General features: G+C 44.2%; 1 protein-coding gene across 4 annotated transcripts in view; it reads left to right on the forward strand.

Annotated features, from left to right (window-relative positions):
• Positions 1-21,413, forward strand: part of LOC119149826 (sine oculis binding protein homolog) — a 119,009-nt gene that overhangs the window by 48,153 nt on the left and 49,443 nt on the right. For 3 of the 4 annotated variants that reach the window (XM_037391607.1, XM_037391606.1, XM_037391608.1), the window contains exon 5: positions 17,726-17,821. The exons of the other annotated variant lie outside the window; for it this stretch is intronic. In XM_037391607.1, coding sequence (XP_037247504.1) covers positions 17,726-17,821 — 96 coding nt within the window. The remainder of the gene's footprint in view (positions 1-17,725; positions 17,822-21,413) is intronic. 4 annotated transcript variants of the gene reach the window in all.

Genomic DNA, 21,413 nt, shown 5'->3' on the forward strand with positions numbered 1-21,413 from the left:
CTTGAGTGTGACCATCCAGCCAATTCCCTATGCACTGAGTGGTCCACCTGTCAAATCCATGTCTCTCCACTTTAGAGACAAGGCAGCATCAAATGCTTTGCATATCAAGAGAGGGTGCCTTTGGAGAGATGTTTAGATGTTACTCTCCTTCCGAAAGTGTTGGTTATGTTTTCATGTTAATCATCACCAGCCGATACCCAGTTTGGCAGACAAACTCTAGAAGTCTGCTTTGGGCCTTGGTGGGTAAACCTGGAATCAGTTATTTTTAGCATATATTGTGCATGTATGTCTAGCTGCCTCTCAATGATGTGAAAGCCCTTAACTGAATGTAATCTATGAAAGATTTATTCTCCCAATCAGCTTTCTCTCAGGAAGTGATTTTAAACTCATCAGATTCCAGCTGTTGCTTAAATCCATTCAGTCATCAAGCCTATCAATTTTATTGTGAGTATTCCAGGTCAGTTCCCGGCTGAGGCCTAGATGTAGGCCTCCTATTCTTCTGTTTTTCATTTAAGTCCATCTATAGAATAACACAGGTCTTCCCTGGTGTGTGGAGAGATGAGAAAGGATGTGGAAAAAATGGGAGTTGATCTGATCTAGCTGATCCCACAAGGGTGGTGTAAAAACCCCTTTTAAGCTTTGTTCTTAAGATCTTCTGCTTCCCACAGTGATCTTTCTACAGCAGCCAGTGCTTGATGCCCAGGAAAGATGAAAGATGATTCAAAAAGAAAATAAAAACCACAGACTTTTGTGTGCTGTCAGAACATTCAACCAGCCTCAGCTACATGAGACAGCTCCACCCTCTTGTGAAGCCCCTCAGTTGTAGTTTCAGGATATTAAGGGTTGACTTTAAAGTTTCCAATTGCTTCTCATGAGTGAAACTGAACATAGAGATTCGTGCTCATGCCAAGGCTGCTGTATCATTTCCTCTGGACCATCTAAAGAGAAGTGGCCTATCTTGGCACAGCCAGTAGGTTTTACTTCTTTTCCATCACTACATTCTCCTTTCCATGTCTCAGAGTTGCATAAATGTTCCTCATCCCACCTGTTATCACAGTGTGTGACTGAGAGTAGCAAGAGACTCTGGTTTTGAGGGTCTCTTAGAAACCAATGGAGCTATTGAAGGTGTTCTTGAAGGACCTGGGTAATATAGCTAGTAAAGCTGTAGTATCAAAGTTTGTTAGAAATGTGCCCAAGGCTAGCATTTTCTTTTTTCTTTTTTCTTTTTTCTTTTTTTTTTAATCCCAGTTTTAGTAAAGAAAATATTAAAAGTCCTGCTGAGGGTCTAGACAAAATCATTTCCTGGCATGTATATTCACCCTTTCCCTTCCTGCTCATGTGTTACAGGAAAAGTGTCTCTGCAGCCGGTAATACTTTAGCAAGCTCCCATTCCTGTAGTGGTGTTTTCTAGGATGCTGGTCTGTAATTGTCAGAAATCCTTTGAGCAGCTCTGCATTCTTTAGATCAGGAGACAAAGATTTAAACTCCTGCTGAAAGGCATCACGAGAGTGATGACATTTCTGGTTACTTTGTGTATCTGTAGGAGTATAATCTAAGTTGGCTTCCTGGATAACCATGTAATTGAACTCAGAAATGCAGGAAAAATAGAAGAAAGAAAAACTAGGCATCAGAGTGAAATTTAGCTGTTGTACTCCTCATTATATTTGCATGTTTCCATGTGGATATTTACGTGTTTCAAGTCCAGTTGTCTCATTTTGGCCCAAGTCAGGATATTCAAAGTTTTGGGGTTTCAAGAGCGCTGTGCTTTCTTACAACAGGAGTAGACACCTGGAAATCTTTCTGTGGTGTGAGCAGGCACCTGGAAGGCCAGAGAAGCTGTGACCTCCTGGCTTTCAAAAGCCCTTCAATGACAAACCTTTCCTAGATCATGTATAAGAAGTAAAGCTAGTCCATGTCCAGTACTGTCAGGAGATACACATACAAGTTTTGCCCTTCCATCTCTTAGCCAATGTGTAGTATAACCAGGTGTGCTTGCTGTGCATGTTAAATTCAACCCCTGTGCCTGAAGTCTCTTACCAGTTTCAGGAACAATTTATTTACCTTTTTCTGGAGGGAGAAATGATTGCCCAAACTAACTTCCATGGGTGACTTTCAAGATTTTAAAACAGATCCAGAGTTGTTACCTCCAAAATCAGTTCCTAGGACTTGGCTGCAGAGGCACGAATGTCCCAAAACTCCACCTGCAGTCAGCACGCACCCTGCAGGCCAGGCTCATGGCTCGTCACATCGAAGCCATCACTGTACTGGTTCTTTGAAACAACTCCAGTGTTGGAGCGCTTGTACCGTTGCTGTTAATAGCTGATGAATGTGTCCTTCCAGAATGCATTACACTCCTGGATGCATGTGTAGTTTTGACCTGCACACCACCCAGCCTGATGACTTTTTCTGCAAAGAGTTGCTTTCTTTCATTTGTTTTTGCGAATTTATTGAACTTCTAGCTTCTTGCAGTGTGAGAAACAATGTCCGGTGAATGGATAGTTAGCCACTTTTTGTAGGTAACATAAAAATATAGCAGCCTACATAGACTACTATCATACTTGTTCTCATCTTTTTTTTTTTTTTTTTAAGCGGATAAGTCCTTGTTATTTAATATCTTATGTAAGAGCTGTTCCAAACCTCTGATTACCCTTCACTGCTACTATTTCCTTTAGTGCAGATCATGGCCAGATTTTAAGGAGGAACGTTCCATGTATTTAAAATAATGTTTGGAAAAGAAGGTTTATCCAGTGTGGAGATGCAATTAAAGTTGGTTGTTGAAAATAAACGCAGCAATTAGTACTCAAGGCAAGAACTTGTTATTTTCCCCTTTCCTTGCTTCTCTCTTATTTTCGTATCTTTGATAGGTTGGGTGACAAAATGTCTGGGTGAGCCTTAAATTGCTGTTTCTTGTCTGTCTCCCCCAAAAAGTATACAGCCAGGTCCCCCTTCCCCTTTGCCATGGAGCAGGCAAGGAGGAGGCGGACATGGGGCAATGGCAGAGCCATGCGACTGTGCTCCCACGAGACGAGGCAGAAAGCTAAACTTAGCTGGGGGTTGTATTTCATCCTCCACGGTGACATGCTGTGCAACTCAGAGTCATCCTCCCAGGGGAGCCCTGGGGGCACAGGGCAGTGGGAGTGGGCTGGGAGCCAGTGCCCTGCTGCAGGACTCCTCTGATGCCTTTTGGGCAGCCCTTGGGAGCAGCTGGGTTTGGAGGTGCCATCATCATGACTGCGTCAGAGGAGGGAAGCCCTCTCTCAGCAGAGGGATGTGTTGGAGGCTAGAAAAAAGCTTCCTCCTGGGATGCCTTTCTCCCTCAGCTTCTGTTGGCAGGACAATTAGGCTCTCCCTTCCCCTTGGGATCAAGTGGGCTCTTGCATGAGAGAAATACATTTGGGTAAGGAGCCGAAAAGAGTGCGATTCCTCTGGCTGAGTGCCTGTGGGATGATGTGATCTCTTCTACCATGCGGCTGTGCTTTCCACAACCTGTAGCCGTCAAGGAAGCTGCTGGAGCCAGAGGTTACCATCTCAGGCAGCACTGGGCCAGACAGGAGGGATTTTTTCCCAGACAGTAGCTGAGGCTTCATCTGGCTGGGGAGCCCTCACAGCAGGCAGGGGAAGCACACAGATCAGCCCTGACAGCTCCACTGCTCAGCTGCATGGGGTGTTCATTACTCTGGGATAAGGGAGGAAATGTGATGTCTCCAGTCATGACTTTCTTATCGGGGAAGTTCCTCTGCATCCTAAGAAGTGCCATCCCACCTTGAGTTTCCCTTCCCTGTTTTGCTTACTCACCACACTTCTCTACCTACACATGCATGCATAGATGGAGTCCATCAGTAGGTAAGAAAGGAGATGTACTACAATCTCACACAGTTCAGTGCTGCACAGTGAGATATACGTAAAAAAATCCAGGAACAGTGAATATACAGGCCAAACTCACTTATCAGACCTCTCAGACACCCTCTCCCACTGCCCTTGTGGCAGGTCTGTACCCCTGGAAGGACAGGGTGGCCCGTTGATCCTCAGATTGTGCTCAAGAGTGTGATACTGGTCACTACTGGAGACAAGTCTGGGCTAGGGTACCTTAGATCTGACCCAGTGTGGCCATTCTTGCTCAGATTAAAATAAAAGAGTCCCTGTTTCAACACTGTGGTGGAAAAAAATAATTACCAGACATCTGGTCCAACCAGCACAGGAGAGTTGCCTACCATATGTTTCCCACTACCTTCAGCCCAAAGAGCTGGGGGAGTAGGAGACACAGGACCGATCACAGCTTGAAGGCTACAGTGCTGGGCGAGGAGGAGAGCCACGAGAGCTTTTTGGCTCTTGTCCACCCCTCCTTGAATCCCTTCCTAGCACAGGCTACCTGCAAGTGCAGCGGGGCACTGGGGGGATGATTTGCCTCTTTGTTTGCTGGTTGCTAGCTGGAAGCCACACGCCAGGATTGGGAGTCATTGTCCTAGAACAAACCATCGCTATTTGTGACCCGCAGCAGCAAAAGCCCAAAATGTGAAGTTAGGGCTGACACTCCCTCTTTACACTTGAGCCGCTGTACTTTTCCTCACGATGCCAGGAGTTGTCAGCTTTAGTGCTGGCTTTTTTTGGCTTGTGTCACAACCTAATAAGTTATAGGCCAGCTTCTCCTGTCGATGTTTTTGCTGCACAGAAGGCTTCACATTTTGTAAGCTTTTACAGCACAGCTGTGCTCAGAGATAAAACAGAATGTGTATACAGTACAGTATGCATTAAACTGATGCACTAGATTCTTCCCACCATATGTATGGAGTGGTGTGCATTTCACTCTGATACCTCACTGCCAAAACTGCCAGAAGCAAATAAACAAATGGCAGAAGAGAGACACCATATGATGCAGTGCCAGGCACATGACCTAGACTTTCAGAAAGAGACCCTGGCTGCTTTTAAAGAATTACAGTGGTCCAATTTTTTAAACCTCACCTCCTACCATGTGAAGTGTTGTGCCAGTGTATGCTGTGAAGTGTGCCGGTTGTTGAAGAACACGCATAGATTTCCCCTTCCTGCTCAGCAGCTGATGTTGCAGCTCCTCGTGCTCGATAATCATGTCCCCTTTCTTTGATGCCAGTGATTCCCCATCAGATTTCTAAACCGACAGAGAGGAACAATGGAGATGTGTGAAGTAGTCTGATTCTGGAAGGAAAGCTACTGTAAAAAGATAGAACACATGTAATTAGGATAATGAGATTAATAATATTAGTAACAATTTAGCAATTAATATATAAACAATGCAAGTGAGACAAATGGTTGTTCCATCTCGTTCCCCACAAAAAAAAAGTCACTAAGTTGCATTTCACAGCACCGATGGTGAAGATGCCTGTAATAAACTGACACGAGTGTTAATTACATGGTTAGATGTAATTAATTTAAATTGTAATTCTGTTCCTGGAACTCACACTCTGACTACAAAAAGGGGATTCCTTAGCTTCTTTTGTCTCTGACCAGCCTGTTGCTAAAGAGATGATGATGACGGCCACCACCACGGTGCTCCTCCTGCTAGTAGTACTGGGAAACACGGGTGGATTTTCCAGTCTGTTGGCCTTACTCTCATGTTAGGCTGAACATCTGGCACTAGCCCGGTGGTTATGTTGCTACCTCTGGCCTTTGCCTAGGCTTAGTTTTACTGGTGATTGTGTGAAAGGCAAGCAGGTGCTTTCTCCACTTTAGAGAAGCTTTAGGCCCAGAATGAAAAGTGCACTAAGAACAACAGAGGTCAAGACCATTGCTGCACTTCACAAAGCTGATACCCAATGCAAAATGGTCAGGATACAGGTGGGAGAATTTGGTCTTGGATTTTGATGGAATTAGATATGGAACAGAAAGTTATGTCAAGTTTTTCAGATAGCAGCACTATTCAGTAGACTAAGAATGTGCTTAAAGTGTTTATATAGGGCTGGTTATTTGCTTGATGCTTTTGTACTTCTGTGTAGTGGAAGTAGTAAGAGCATCAGATTCCTCCAAGCCTTGCTGCCTCCTACAGTAATGCACACTGTGACCAAAATGAAGGCCTCTACATATTGGTCAAACAACAGGGAATCTGCGGAGCTGCGCATGGTGACTGAAAGGCTGAAGGCCTCATTTCTACAAGTTTCTGCACACTCTGCTTAGACAGAGACATTGTTTTGACTGCACCCTAAAATGAGATAGGTAGGTGTCTGCCCTGGCAACAGAAGAGGCAAGGACTTGATTCACAGCCTGGGAGTGGAGAAACACCAGGAGTTCTTCACTCTCTGAATATTGCAAAGCCCACCTGGCTGCTTCAAGCCCAGCCCTTGAATGGAGGAGCCAGGGGCACTCACTGTGCAGGGGATGTGATTTTGGCAGCTCCCAGCTCTGTAGGTGTAGTACTTGCTTTGCAGAGGAATGTCCTAGCTCCATCTCTTTTCTTCCCTCTGGAAGCACTGGCTCCACCTTTGAGGAAAATGGGACAGACTTATGGCAGCAGACTATTGCATAGGCCACCAGTGGGACTTCAGCGGGCTCAGCAGCACAGTGAGTGTACATTTGAGGTGATGCCAAATAGTCAATTGGACAGTGAGAAAACACTGAAGAAGGTGTCCTGGTTTCAGCTGGGATAGAGTTAATTTTCTTACTAGCTGGGGCAGTGCTGTGCTTTGGATTTGGCATGAGAACAATGGTGACAGCACACCGATGCGTTTGGTTGTTGCTGGGTGATGTTTATACCAAGCCAAGGACTTTTTGGCTTCTCAGGCCCTGCCAGCAAGAGGGCTGGAGGGGCACGGGGAATTGGGAGGGGACACAGCCAGGACAGCTGACCTGAACTAACCAAAGGGATATTCCACACCATAGAATGTCATGCTCTGTGTGCAAACAGGGGGGAGCTGGCCAGTGCCTACCCATCGCTGCTCAGGGACTGTCTGGGCATCATGCAGCAGGTGGTGAGCAATTACATTGTGCATCACTTGGGGGTTTTCCCTACCCTTTGGATTCTATTCCTCTCCCCTTCTCTCTCCTTTTCCTCTTCTTTTTCTTCTTCATCGCCATCATTATTTTTCTTCAATTATTACATTTTTCTTATCTCAATTTTTACCTTTTTTTCCCAATTCTCCTCCTTATCCTGTTGCAGGGCGGGGAGTGAGCGAGTGGCTGCATGGTACTTAGTTGCCTGCTGGGGTTAAACCACAACAGAAGGCTGAACTGTAAACAAGTTTATTGGCTAAGTATTTGTTGGAGGTGTTGGGCAAGTAGGAGTTATTTAAGAGGCCAGCACATGAGAGGCTGGAATAAACCCATGGAAGCTTTAAAAGTGCCACCCTGGAATGTTAGGGACGCCGTGGACATACTCGCGCACACCCATGAGGAGACAGCAGTGCTAGCAGGGAGCGTGAATGAGTCTGGTGCAGCCTCAAGGGATGCTTTTCAAGACAGGAGCTGTCAGTGAGAAGTAGGAGAGAACAAATCAGCGTTACAGGAAAGGTGGCAAAACTCGCCAGCCTCTGCCATGTGGTGAGGGGCCAGGCTGGGTTGGGTATAGAGATGGGGATGGCAAATGAGCCATTTGAGTCAATGCAAAAGACAAAAAGATGGTGAATGTGTTTGTGCCTGCTCCTTTTTCTAGTGGAGGCATCCCCATTTTTATGCCTGTCTTTAGGAATTAGAGAAATATAATTTTGGTTTTTTCTTCTGTAATAACAGTGCACAGAGTGGAAAACAAAGGTGTGGTCTGATAAAGCCTGGGGCCTGAAGTAAACTGCTAGATATAGTTAGAAGTGGCTTCCTTTAGGCTCAGAAACCTGGCCAAGGATCTACTTGCACCTGCTCCCTGTGGTAAAGTACCACTGGGAAAGTGGTAGTGAAGAGAGCTAGGAAGACAGAGGTGTTTTTCAGTACATTTCATCTTACCGTGACAGAGAGGAGAAAACTCTGTATGGGACTTCTCAAACCCCAAGGCAAGTTGGGAAGATAAATTATCGTTTGTTGCCTCCCATTGCCTGAAAAGATCTGTGTGCTATGAAATTTCTTATGAGTTTAAACAGACAGTTTTCTGGTTTTAGACATGATATATGTTACTGGAATCCCTCCAGGTGACAGAGGGTTGCAGTGGGCAGTGGAAAACACAGGCATGACACTGTGATTTAGAAGTAACTTTCTGCCAGTGTCGGGAGCAAGCTCAGAGGTGTTTCAGTTATGTCCCATTTGTCAGTGAGACTGTGGCTTCTCCCCATGGTCATGACTTCTTTAAAGAAGAGTGGAAATCCTGGAAAAGGAGGGCTACTTTATTTGGACTATATCAGCCTATTACTCTGTGAAATGTCTCTGAAAGTAAAACTTTGAATAAAAGCCTCAAAAAAAGCTGGCGGGAGAGGAGGGAGAAGTGCAGTACCTGATATTATACCCAAAGGCAGTGGCAATATCGTGACCTCAGTCCCTGACCTCCAGCTGGGCTATCGGGAATTACAACGAATGCTCCTCACCACCAACCAGGTTTTGCTTTTGTCCTGCTTATAACTGCCACTATCCCACCTTTTATTGCAGCCATTCATCATCAGCAGAAAGACTGGGAGATGATATTAAGGTTGTAGAAGATGTTGTTTGTATCAAAGCTTCCCCTTCTTTCTTTTCACCCTCTCCTTGCCTGTTCTCCTGCATATGCTCTGTTCCTACCGGGTTTTGCCCCCCTCTCCAGACCAGTCATCCCTTCACCCAGCTCATAAATGATTGCTTTAATAATAGTACAGCCCCTCCATGTGTGAATGGCCCAAGTGGCATGTCACTCGTAACCAAAGCAGGGAGAGACTTCTATTTTCATCCTTTAAAAGGCCACAGGAAATATAGAGAACAGGATCCTGCCTGTCTTGCACTGCTCCCAAACAAGCATTTATTGCTGCGGAGTAGGTTGCAGACACAGCTCATTTGAGGGAACCAGACCTGGCCATTGTTTTTCCTTCTCTGCATTTATTTAAAGTGCAGAACTGTTTATATACCACAAAGAAGGGAATTAAAGAAAAACAGTAAGTGTAGAATTTACCAGCTGTTTAAGTCTTATTGTTACCTTCTGTATCGATCAAATCCGTTGCCTCTTAATTGGATATTGACTGTTGTGAGGCAAATAAGGCAAGCTGTCAGAGAGGGGAGGGATGGGGTGCGAGGTTTATCTTAATGGTATGTTGATCATGACTAGTCTATAAAAGCCAGTGGGAGAGGAGTTCATTAAACCAGCTGCAATTGCTTTAAAAAAATATGCTCTGAGTCAAGATGATTAATCATATATGTGACACTGCAATCAGAGAAAATCCGCATTGTTGCTCTGGTATTTACAATGCCAAAGCTTGGAATAAGCAGATGCATTGAAGCAAATTCATTAGGGACAGTGATTTGTTTGGTCTGTGAGCCTTAGCTAACTGTTACCAACATTTGAGGATCTTTTTTTTCTATTATTTTTTTAAACTTGGTGGTGTGTTTTGTTTTTCTGCCTCTCTGCTTCTCTGGCAGGCTAATTGGAAATGTGTGCTTGCCCTGCACAGGAGTCTCTCATCTCTGCTTGGGAACCCTTGTAGAAATGGCAGCAGTGAGAACCTTGCGCCACTTGGTAGTGAACCACACAGAATACTTTCAAAAACACTTTTATCTCATAAATGATAATAAGCAGGGAGTACAAAGAGAGAGGGAAAGCTTATCAGCTACACTGGTGTGAGCTACCCATTACAAAAATGGAATCTGCTGGGAAGTCTACAGTATATTTTCATTTCTTTCCTAGCTGTATTTTAGGCTGTGTATTGAATACGTTGCAATAACTGTCAAGCACGGTCCATTAGTGTCTCTGGATCAGGCCTGTCATGAATCAGAAGGGAGATCAGTAGTGTAGGTACGCTTTTATGAAGGTCCCACGCAGCTGTGACTTGTCGAAGAAACGTTCAAAGGGACAATAAACAAAGTTTATTTCAAATTATCTCAATGTTACGTGTTTGTTATCGTATTTATTCTTCGACAATTCAGAACTGGCTATTAACAATTCATGATATGGGTAAAGGTTTGTGCAGTTTGAAAAATTAGCTTTTGAGGCAGCCACCTGAACACTTCTCATGTATCACCATGCCATGAACTGTCAGGGAAAGGGTAGTGCAGTCCCGTGGAAGCTGGTAAAGGTGCAGGAGCTGCCCGGTTATCGGCCAATAGAGGAAAGAAGAATGTGCCTAAGTCTGGAATGCAATGGGAAAATGAGGTTTAATGGGGAGCTTTCATTTGAAAGCATGAGGCAGTTCCCTGCCCGAGCAACTGGATGGAGGCTGGACCAACCTCGCTTACTTGTGGGCCTGAGTCATTTCATGTCTCAATCCTTATGCTCCTCTTCCTATAAAAATTAGAAGAGTGGTCCAGGGCAGTAGACACCACTATTTTTGCTTCAGTTGCTCTTTCTGGATGTATTGTGCAGCTGAAGGCGATCATCAGTTTTTCCCAAGTATTTTATGACTGTGGTAGAAGGGTCTATAAACGTACAGCACTGCAAGCTGTATAAAAAGGAAATCCTGATTTTGCCTGGAAGGATGAGAAGTCCAGAAGGAAATCAGGGTTCTTCTATAAAGTATATGAAACAAAACTGGGGGAAGGAGAGAAAAAGGTGTATAGAATCCGGAAAGCTGAATCCATTTTGCTTTTTGGTGTAAGTTTTGAGTGACTTTTAAATGCAGTAGGATGAAAGTTATGACTTTAGCAGGCACTAGGGTAGTAGTGTTACTAGTATTTCCTTTTGATTCACTTACAGTATTACTTACATTATAATAGAGTTTGCAGGATGCATTTTGTGAGATTCTGAGTGAAAAAATTAATACATAAAGCTGGACCATTCAGATCCATAGCCTGTGAAAGACAAGCATTATTCAAAAAAAAGAAAAGATCCATAAATAACCTTTATCAGATTTTCAGGCACATTTGTCTGGATTTTTTAGTGTGCTTCAGTTATGCAAGAAAATGAACATGACATTCCACAGTTGCTTTGACAAGGATAATTTCAGAAAAACTGCCCTGTCGTTCCACAGATTGGCACCTTCTCCTTTGTTGTAACACATTTTTTCTGGGGTGACTTTTCTCAGCGAAACTGCCTGTTTCCCAGGAGTTCTAACACCTCTTCAGAAAGGGACAATAAGGAGGTGTGCGTTTGGTTTGGTTTGAATAGCAGGTTCGACCTGGTGATCATTTATTTTTGAAATCAGGGAGTATTTCTTCTGTCAGCACAATGGAGAAGATCACAGGATGTTCTGAATTATGTATTTCCTCTGGCTTTAATCATGCTAGCCAGATCACTGGCTCCCGAAGGCATTTCCACACCAAACCTTCTCCTAAACACATGGACTCGAGATGCTGATGGTTTTCTAATTCAGTCTGCCATTAGTGGTATTGCATTCAGATTTTGTATTTGCTTTTGAAATAGCAACTAAAATTTGAACGAAGGTTAGAGTCTGGGTCTAGATTCATCACTGTATATTATGGAAATATCACAGTAAAGCGTAAGCAGCTCTTGCCACGAGATACACCAGTGGTAGGGTCCCTTGTCTTGCTGAGGATGCCTGCAGGGAATGGAACCGCAGTCTCTGCAGGGACTGCATCTTTGCAGGGATATCTGTGCTTCTTCTTGGTGACCATGTAACACAATCTGCAACTGTGGAGTCTGTACTATAATATATAGGAGCCAGGAGCAGCTGAGTGCCAGGGAGAGGTTTCAAGGAAGGCTGTGGATAGATCCCAGGCAACAAGATGGCACAAACCTGTCTCCAGCAGTACACTCTCTGCTGAAGACCTGGGAAGAGCTGCGTGCACAGTCCCCAGATTTTGCTTGTCGCGCTGATACTGTTCTGCTGGTTTCTGTCCACTGGTGACTTCTTCCAGTGTAGATCTCAATTCCTAGCTTAATTAATGGGTGGAGATGTGCATGTGTGTGTTGGTATAAGTGTTTGTATGCGCATTGGTGTGGGGAGAGGAGAGGAGGCAGCAAAAGAAGTCAGCAAAAGCCCTTCTGGTTTTCCTCTGCATGCTTAATAAAGAAGTTATAAGAGGGCATGTTCCCAATTTTTTTTTAACTTTATAGATCACCTCCAGTAGACAGATTGTCTCGTGGACCACTTCCCCTCCCCTTGGCGATCAAATAACATTCCTGTGGTGACTGCAGCAGTTGCTTACATGGAAAAATAACATTAGGAAAGTATTTAATGTATTTTTAGCTGTCTTTAAATGCATTTTAGCAGCTGGAAATGAGGGGAGTTAGTAGCACATGACCTGCAAGCTCTCCATAGACCACCACCAAGTCCATAGAGCAAGTGTGCAGAGAGTCACTGCTGGCAGAGAGACCCTTTAACTGGGAAACGTTGGATAGGGTGGTCACCTCTAACCTGGGGTGGTCACAGGAGGTCAGGCAGAAAGGATAACCTCGATTTTAGTGGGATATAAATGATAATGGCATGATAAACAACTAGTGTGATTTCAGGTCCTTGTTTTCGCTGATCTGAGTTTTGGGAGATTTTATGAAACATTGTTTTGATGTGTTTCAAAATACCTGGGACTTTTTTTGAAAAGCTGGAGAAGATTTTAGTATCTTGGAGTGGCAAAATATTACAACTGTAGAGATTAGTGAATAGAGTGCAGCTGAGAGAGACAATAAGCTAATAAATACCACTTATTCCATCACTCCGCGCATCAGGAAAATCCTGAAATCCTTGTGAAGTGCAAACATCTTGTCAAACATTAGTGGCGGCTTTCCCTGAGGGAAGACTTTCCCGGAGCCAAGGGCTCACTCACTCCTGTAACTGGCCGGTTGGTGAGCCAGTGACATCCTCCCTGGACTGTCATCCTTGGCCCTGCCCTGCTCCCAGTGTGGGGTCACCCTGACATCGCCACCCCCCTGCTCCCCCGCCCCAGCCTACAGCAAGTACATTTGTATTTCTGGGAAGAATATACTCAGCAGATGGAAGTTTAGCACTATTTTTACCATTGTTGGTACAGTGAATGTAGAGAGCATGATAATTGATTATCTGGGACAACAGAAATGCACAGGAACTAGAATTTCAAGGATTAGGGTTTCCCTAAGGATTTCCTTCAAGTTTCAGTGAAAGCAGAGATAACCTTTGTGGTGGAAACGGAAACACGGCTTTCAGTTCCCATCTGCGGCCAGCCTCCGGAGACAATAGCATTAAGGGTGATGTGAACTGCCTCTGTTCATCGCCACGGGATGGGAGCCTCGACACAGTTAACTGTGCTTCTATAGCAATGCTATTCAACTTCTCGCAGCTTTTTTTTTGTCTTACCAGAGAGGTTCAACTAATGCCTGCAATTAATGTGTCTGGGGGTAACGGTCCTGTGTTTCATCCGCTTTAAAGGACATTTATGGAAATTAGGTGGCAATTTTATCCCAAGTAAGCAGGCTAATTCTGTCACTCTGCATTACTGAAGTGGCCGTTGCTCACAGAAAATAGACGTTAGCTGTTTTCAGTTAAGTGGCATTAAACTTTTGTGGACTGAGCAGTAGGATTTCATTGCAAGTGCATTGTCTCATTTTAGTGGAAGCTGTGCAGTAACAAGTTCCATCTTAATAAATTATTCTGTTCAACCTGCCTTGTGACTTATACTATCATAAGATCCTGCCCTTAATATTAAAATGTAAGCACAGATTTCCTCTCCCGAGGCCAAGGCTGCATGAAAAGACTTACACTGAAGCTCTGTCTGGATCAAGATAATTTTTCTCTGAGAGTAAGGAGAAAGAAGTGTTCATGCACTTCAGAGAGGAGGAAATTCTGCTGTAGATTGTTCTTCCTTCGTCTTGTTAAAAAAAGGAATCTTGACTTAATATATAGCCTGTTTTCAAACTATTGGCATCTTTCACAAATATAGGCTGGCTGGCTTAAGAACAAATAGCACAGTTTGTGTAGCCAAAGATAGTTGTCATCATGCACTTATTAATGAGTACACATATCTCTGAACATCAAATGCTGTGCTATTTTAAGAGAGGTCCTTTCAGATCCTGTTTTCTGTTCTTTTTAAATTTTTTTTCCTTACCCTCCTGCCATTTTCCTTCAAAGCTCAGTGGTAGAAAGCAGAGAGGAAGGGGACCTGGGAAGGAAATGGTCTCATCTGTCCAGCTTCCCCACATCAGGAGCTACTCTGTGCATGTCATTCCTGACAGATGTTTGCCTAATCTGCTCTTAAAAAACTCTGGTGACAGGGCTTTGACAGTCTCCTTAGGCAATATGCTCCAGCTCTTTGCTGTACCTGTCATTAAGAAGGGTTTCCTGATATCTAACCTGCAATTAAAGGCCACAATTTCCCGTGCAACCCGTCATCAGGCTGACCTTACAGCCAAGCCAGCTCCACCAAGTCGACTGCAGTTTCTTCACTAGATCTTCCTTACCAGCACTTCTCCTTGGTTAACACACTCTCTTCTGCCAGGAGTAGCCGGGGCAGTGTGCGTCCAGCCCGGCATCCCGCGGGCCAGCGACGGGCAGGTTTCCCTCTCGGATCCCATGCAGCTGACGGGAAGGCGGCTGCCTGCCAGTAGAGGCTATTGAATTAGGACATTCAGTAAATCCCAGGAGAGGCACTGCCACAGTGAAGTTGCAGCAGTTTTGCACTGATAAAACTAGCAGCACTCACCATGGTCCCAGGGCTCAGAACAGGAGCTGGAGCCTTTTTTGTCTTGGAACAAAATGAGCTGTGAGAGCAGTTGTACCATATACTGCATATATACAATCAATTGCATCTAGTATTTTGGACATACAGTTTTTGATGCAAGCATTTCTATAATGATTTTAGCAGTTTAAAAAGATTTTAAAAAGATCAGAGAGATCACAGGTTTGGCTTGGGTTTTTTTCAGTTGCTTCCTTTTGAACAATAGCAGGCGAAATACATCCCATGGCAGCCAGGGATGGAGACGCTGTAGGTGCCAGCCTCCTGTGAGTGAGATCGAGATGCTGGGGAGCTAAGGCGATCACTTACTGGTGTGCAGCAGCGACTGAGAGCGAGTCAGTGTAGATACGGGCATATAACAATATTACCATGGCAAGATAAACTCTGAGCCACTTTGTAATAGGCTTAGAACTGTGCTCAACATTGTGTTTCCCTCTGCAAGTTATTTAAAACTATAAGATGGTGGTAATGAATTAGTGTAAAGCAACTGGAGAATTAACCCTGGCTGCTGAGAACAGGTATTTTTTACAATGGAAACCAGCTAGCTATACTAGGTATACTCTTGCTGCCAGAATGAATTATATCAGTATGTCGCTGAACTGGTTTTGAGACTAGGAAATTTTGGTGATAACCAAGGTTAAATAAAATGAGGTTTGGATCAGTAGGAGAGGGGACATGTTGCCATCAAGCAGGGGTGAATAACTGTTGTGTAACTGGCAATTTTGGTAAGCAGATCAAGGTCAGTGGAGTTTGTCTCTATATTTTGATACATGCACTACAAACACTCTGATATCCATTTCATTTTACAAGGTGTGTGCGTGCACCAAGATAAAGCTCCAAAGGGTCACTGGCAGGTTACAATGTGCCAGCCGTCATGTGCACAATGTCTAGAATAGTGCCAAGATAGAATTTCAGGAGTCTGGGGGCACCGATAGCATTCCAAGCCCTACATAACACCTGTGCCCAATGCAACATCTCACTAGGTCTCTGTCACTGAGCATCCCGTTGGCACCTGTGATCCTGAGCTGACAGGTCCATTCCCATTGTGCTAGGCATTTTTAAGACATTTGTCCCCTGGTTGTCTTCTAGATGACCTGGAAGAGCTTCAGTGGGTTGCCCATATTCTTCCATGGAGAAGAGGAAAGGACAAAGTTTGTTTTCAAAATGAAAATTGGTTTTGTTTTTTTTTTTTTACAAAACACGGTCGAATTTGGACTTTGTATTCCACTCAGCATGGGAGGTAGATTTATTGTGTGAGAGAGGTTTCAGTTTCAAACTAATAATTAGAAGAATACATTTAAACCTATGTCAATATAAAAGTGATTTCAGGTGCTCAGGAATGCTCTGCCTCTTCCTTGTGGTTTGAAGGAAAAATTCTAAATATTTTCCACCCTGCAGCCATTGAGGGCAGTGAAAGAAAATACCTATAAGCTGCTAGGAAACGTACAGAATAAACTCATTTCCCACTTCCCGCTTTGTGTAATAATCAATTGTAGGTATGACTCAAAACATACTTTTGGACAAACTTTGCACTTTTAAAAATGGTATTTTCTGTCGGGCAGGGTTTGTTCATTCCCCAGGGCCAGCATGCAGACACCCAGGCTGAAGCCCACTGGAGTCAACAGGCTTTCCATGAGGTGCAGCACCCTCCTGTTCTCCTGAAAATCCCTGCTGCTGTTAACCCACAGCTCCCCTTTCCCACCCCATCTCCCTGGGGAGAGGCAGAAGCCTATTTGAAGGCAAACAAGCCGTAGAGCCTACAAGGTGTAAATATCTTTCATAAACGCCAACGCTGAAAAAGCCTGGGCACCAGGAGTGTGACACACGACGACAGGCAGTTCACGCCGCGCGAGGGGAGAGCGATACGCCAGTGCTGATGCCGCCGGGATGTGTGTGCATTGCACACGGGCACCCCTGGGCCCCCCTACCCGGGGAGGCGGGGGGGGCAGGGCGGCTGGAGGGATGGGGAGCGGGGCTACCTGCTCCTCGCCCAGCCGCCCCTGCCCGCTCCCCTCACCCAGCTCCAGTCGCCCCCCCACCCCCCCCGCCCCTCCTCCTCTCCCCGGCTTCTTTGGGCAGGGGCTGATTTAAATAGGTTGGCAGGGAGCCAGGAGCTCATCATTTTAATGCAGTGTAAAATGGAATGTGCATAATTATATGCAAGCCATATGTGAGGGAGACAGCTCAGCTGTGAATTTCAGGAGGCTGCAAGAGGGAGAGAGCGAACAGTCAGGGATCAGATGAGATGGAGCGGAACGGAGTGCAAGTGTCACTCAAATGAACAGTGTAATGAGTGTATTGCTGACACTCCTCCTTTCACCTGCTTCTCCCTTTTGCTTTAGCTCAAAAGCAGAAAATGCTATAGATGAGAAGGGAAAAATACTATATGCAAGCAGGACTGCTAATGGGCTCTGGTAATGTCTCCATTTAAACTTCAGCTTTCTTAATTAACAGCGTAGTTCCAAGTAACCGGTAACTTCTAATGCATTTTTGTCATTAAATATTTTGACCGCATTTGACTGAAGGATCATTGTTCTGGCTAGATGATTGCTCCTTTCAAAGCTTCACTTAAACATGGAGGGGGAATCCATTTATCTGTAATAATATTACATGTAAATTATGAGTATGAAAACTTATTTATTTTTTTTGGCCTTGCTGTTAAACTGAAAATACAAATACATTATCTAGGCATTGCTTAAGCATGTCAAAAAGTTTAAACAAGTACGTATGTGATGTAATCCTGAAAAATGCAATGGAGTAAATTGAAACCCTGAGTTACTCACAGTTTCCAGCTCAAATATTTCATTTTGGGTTTGTCTTTTGTTGTTCTAATTATTACACCACAATGAATTTGCATGTTCAACCTAAGCTATGTAAGAAAACAGCATCCCAAGTTCTCATATCTAAAGGTGTACTGCGTATTTAAAGAAACTTTTTAATAATGTTGTATTTTGGGATTCCCGTCTGTTTTAATGATCTGAGCTGTTATGCTTTTAGCTATTTTTTTTTCCTTCCATTATTTGTAAGTCCCTAAATAGGCCATTATATTTCCCTTCAGGCTAGAGATGAAGATGGACATGCTGAAAATTTTCCCCAGCAGCACTATGCTAAGGAAACTCCAAGACTTGCCTTCAAGAATAACTGCGAACTACTTGTAAGAATAACATACTTACAACAAGTCTAGATTGTTACTTTAGCACAGTGAAAACCGTTTTTTTTTTGAAAGGCTTTTGTTCATTATGACATACATTATGAAATATGATAGGTTTTTTTTTTCCTGTTTAGCGTTCTAATGCTAGTTCTGCTATCCGTGAACGATTTAAGATCTCAAATTGCTTGAAAAATCTCTTATATTTGATGACAGCACGTGAATGGCCTTGTCGTACTACCTTGTCTCGCACGGTAAATCAGGGAGAGCCATGCAAGCAGCAGCTGGTGATGCACGAAAAGCCCCCCCCAGTCCCCAGCCCCCTGCCCTGAGGCTCCCCAAAACTCACTCTCCCATCCACCTTTTAGCTCTGCCTTGTTTTCGGGCAGCAGTGCCGTGTTTTGTTCTGCTGCCACACAGTGCTCCCTTTAGAGCTTGCCTGTTCCTCCCCTTCCTAGCTGCATGCAGGCGGGAGAATCCTTTCCTCTCCTCTCCACTCCTCTCCTCTGCTGCGGGGAAAGAGCAAAAGCCAGGAAAGCACGTCTAGGGAGCCTGGAGTGTTTACAGGCCGTAAGAGAGATGATATCAGCTGTGAAAGGATCTCTGTTCCAAGGCAGGGTTAATTTGCTGTTCATTTTAGCATTTGCAGCTAGGCAAGATTAAAAGCAAGCAGGAATGCCTATTATATTTCTATTAAATGAATCTGTTGGGACCTAATGTTCTTGATTAGCTTGCGAAAATGAGTGCTCCATGATGAGTTTTTCTGTTTGCCTAAAGTAAACAGAGAATGAATTGTAATACATTTAAGAGAGATTCATGCATGGCTTTCAAAAAAGGGAGTTTTAGATGAATTGGCAGATCTCTCCCTTGCATTCGCCTTTCTTCTCAGCCGTACTTAAGTAAAATGTATCATTTGGCTAAATGGAAATGTTTGTGGAGAGTCAGAACACGGGGTTATGTTTTGAAACAGCAGCACTTTTTTTTCTCATAACGATAGAAGAGGCGGACAGTGGTGGAGGAGCAAGCTGTTTCCTCTGCATTAAAACCTGTGTCTGCCTCCCCTGCAGAGGATGCTAATCTTGGTGTCCCAGGTGCAACATCCAGCAAAGTCGAGCCGATGAGCCGACGTAACCCAGTGCTGAAGCCGGCCCCCACATTCAGGCAGTTGATCAGAGAAGCCCAGACTGGAGGGCAGCAGCCCAAGGGTGCTGGCCAGTCCCTGCTCCCAGCACTGGCCAGAGCATAGAGCATCTTGGCCACACCTGCACTAATGGGCCCACAGGCTTTCCTACTCCCCAGGCATCCCCTGTGCCGAGCCAACCCTTGGTTAGGCAATAACAATGCTTTTTAGAGCCACAGGTGTCACTCAGAAAGGTCAGTTTGTTCCCAATATAATTGTCCCCAGCCAAAAGCAACATGACCCATAAGACCTGATCTTGCTTCCTCTTAAACACCTTGCAAAGCTCCTCTTGGTTTTGGGGGCAGCAGGGTTATGTCCTAAGGGGAGGAAACTAGACAAACACAAAAAGCGATTCCCCTGTGCAGTCACAATTCTTGTGCCAAATAAGTGAAACCGTTTCTTCAAGGCCATGCTTAATTACTGTGCCGCTGGTCACATCAGGCCTGGCAAGCTACCACAGCACACCAAGATGCCCCCGAAGTCATTAGGGCTTCTTGGTGTTGGAAGAGTGCAGGACTAGAGTTGGAAGAGAACACAATATAAAATAAGTTATATATTACTTTAATTGAAAATCTGCTTTATTTTTAGTGCAAGCAATCAGCAAACCAATTAACCCCCTTTGTGCTATTACCATAAAACATTCTTTTAATGCCCACTTAATTATTCCTCTATTAATATGCATTATAAGTTTTTGCTTAATTATATCATTCCTGTACCTGGCAAAAGCTCAAGTCATCCAAGTTAGTCTTTCATGTGCTTTTTTGGACAAGTTTCAGTTCTTGTTTAAGGAAGTAATAAAAGCAATTTGTCATAGTTTTATTTTTCCTGTGCTGTTGGAAACAAAATTGGCAGGGCTGTAATCTGTACTCAATTTGTATGTGGAAAAAAAAAGTAGACAAATAATTAATATGTACCTCTGCTATCTTTAAAGATGTATTTTAGGAACTTTCAGTGAAAATATGATGTTGAGCCTAGGCTTTGGTGGTAGTGGTGGGACTAGTGTTATTTGTCAAAGATGCCGTGTGTTTCACAGAGAGGTAGTGGTTTTCCTTCTATATTTCTGCTTTTTGGGAAACGATGCTATATTAAAGTGTACTTGAAAGTAGAGTGAATTTCACAGAAACTGGCCATAAAGACAGCATCTTTCTTCTAAAGGCTAGTCAGTATTCCTACAGTTGTGCTAGGAATTGTCTCCTTGGGAGGAGGGCGGAATATGAAAGAAAGGAGTGGGGACAGCTGCTTCCTCTAAAAAAATCTTATCCCAATGGTAAAAACTTACCCAGAGTGTAACAGTGCAAGTCAGATGCTGGCTGAGTGAAAAGCTTAGATTTTTAAATGAAAGAGAAACTGAAACTTGTTTATGCTTTCGAGAATTGGGAAATCCTTGGAGTTTTCTCAGTGCAGTTGAGAGTAAGTACTGTAATAGCCTGTCAGGTGAAATTGGAAGCTTCGGCTCAGAAGTGCTTTCTTTGCTTTAGGGTTCAGCTGCCATTTTTCAGCGAGGTTTGTTCCGACAAGTGCAGGCTCCTCTGTTTGGGAAATGCTGGTGCTGGGAGGGTGCTGCCAGGCAGGACCCAGGGGCTGGGGCACTGCTGCTGGCGCTGTGTGCCAGGGCTCTCCCGCAAGAGCCAGCTACACCAGCTGAATCTTAACATCGCAGGTCACAGGCACACACGGCAAGCTTTAACTCCTCACTACTTGGAGAGACTTGAAGGTGTAGTGACAGAGTATTACAAATGGTGTGCTGTCTTCATTGCGTAGTCCTCAGAAGAGGAGATAATTTGGGTGGTGAGCTACCACTCAGCTGTTGGGGGGGAGGGGGGCAAGGGCGAGCTTGACAGGAATTAGGAGGAGGAAAGAGGTATAATTTAGGCAAAAGAAACCCCTGAAGTGCTTTCAGTAGTTCTACACGTTAAGGAAAGCAGTGCCAATTAAACATTTTGATTGGTATAGAAAGCTGTTGTGCAGTTACAGGATTAGGTTAGGGTATTCGTTTCCCACACTAAATCCTGATACGTTTTATCGTGCCGTTTGTTGTTGAGCACAGAAAGTGAAGTGGTTAAGATGCTCTAGTCGATGAGGACATCAAAATTTCCTTGTGAACTTTTCAGTAATTTTGAGAATCATGTTTTCTTAAGTTTAGCTACCCATGATAGATACTGGGAACTACATAAAAGAAATTTATTTTTAAAGAGCCCCGCCAGCATGCTGTCTTGGCCAACTATCCACTCTTCTCCCATAGGCACTGCCTCAGGATTTTAATTTCTTATTCCATAAGTGGCTGGAAGCTTTTCTTTCAGGCACATCTGTTTCCAGAAGGAAAAGGCAGAATTTAGTCTTCTGGAAGCTGATTGTCGAGGAGAGGTACAGGCCAGCTAATAGTGGATATGGCGAGAGAGATGGGATTAACTGTGGAGA

Source organism: Falco rusticolus, chromosome 6, assembly GCF_015220075.1.
Source record: "Falco rusticolus isolate bFalRus1 chromosome 6, bFalRus1.pri, whole genome shotgun sequence".
Taxonomy (NCBI): domain Eukaryota; kingdom Metazoa; phylum Chordata; class Aves; order Falconiformes; family Falconidae; genus Falco; species Falco rusticolus.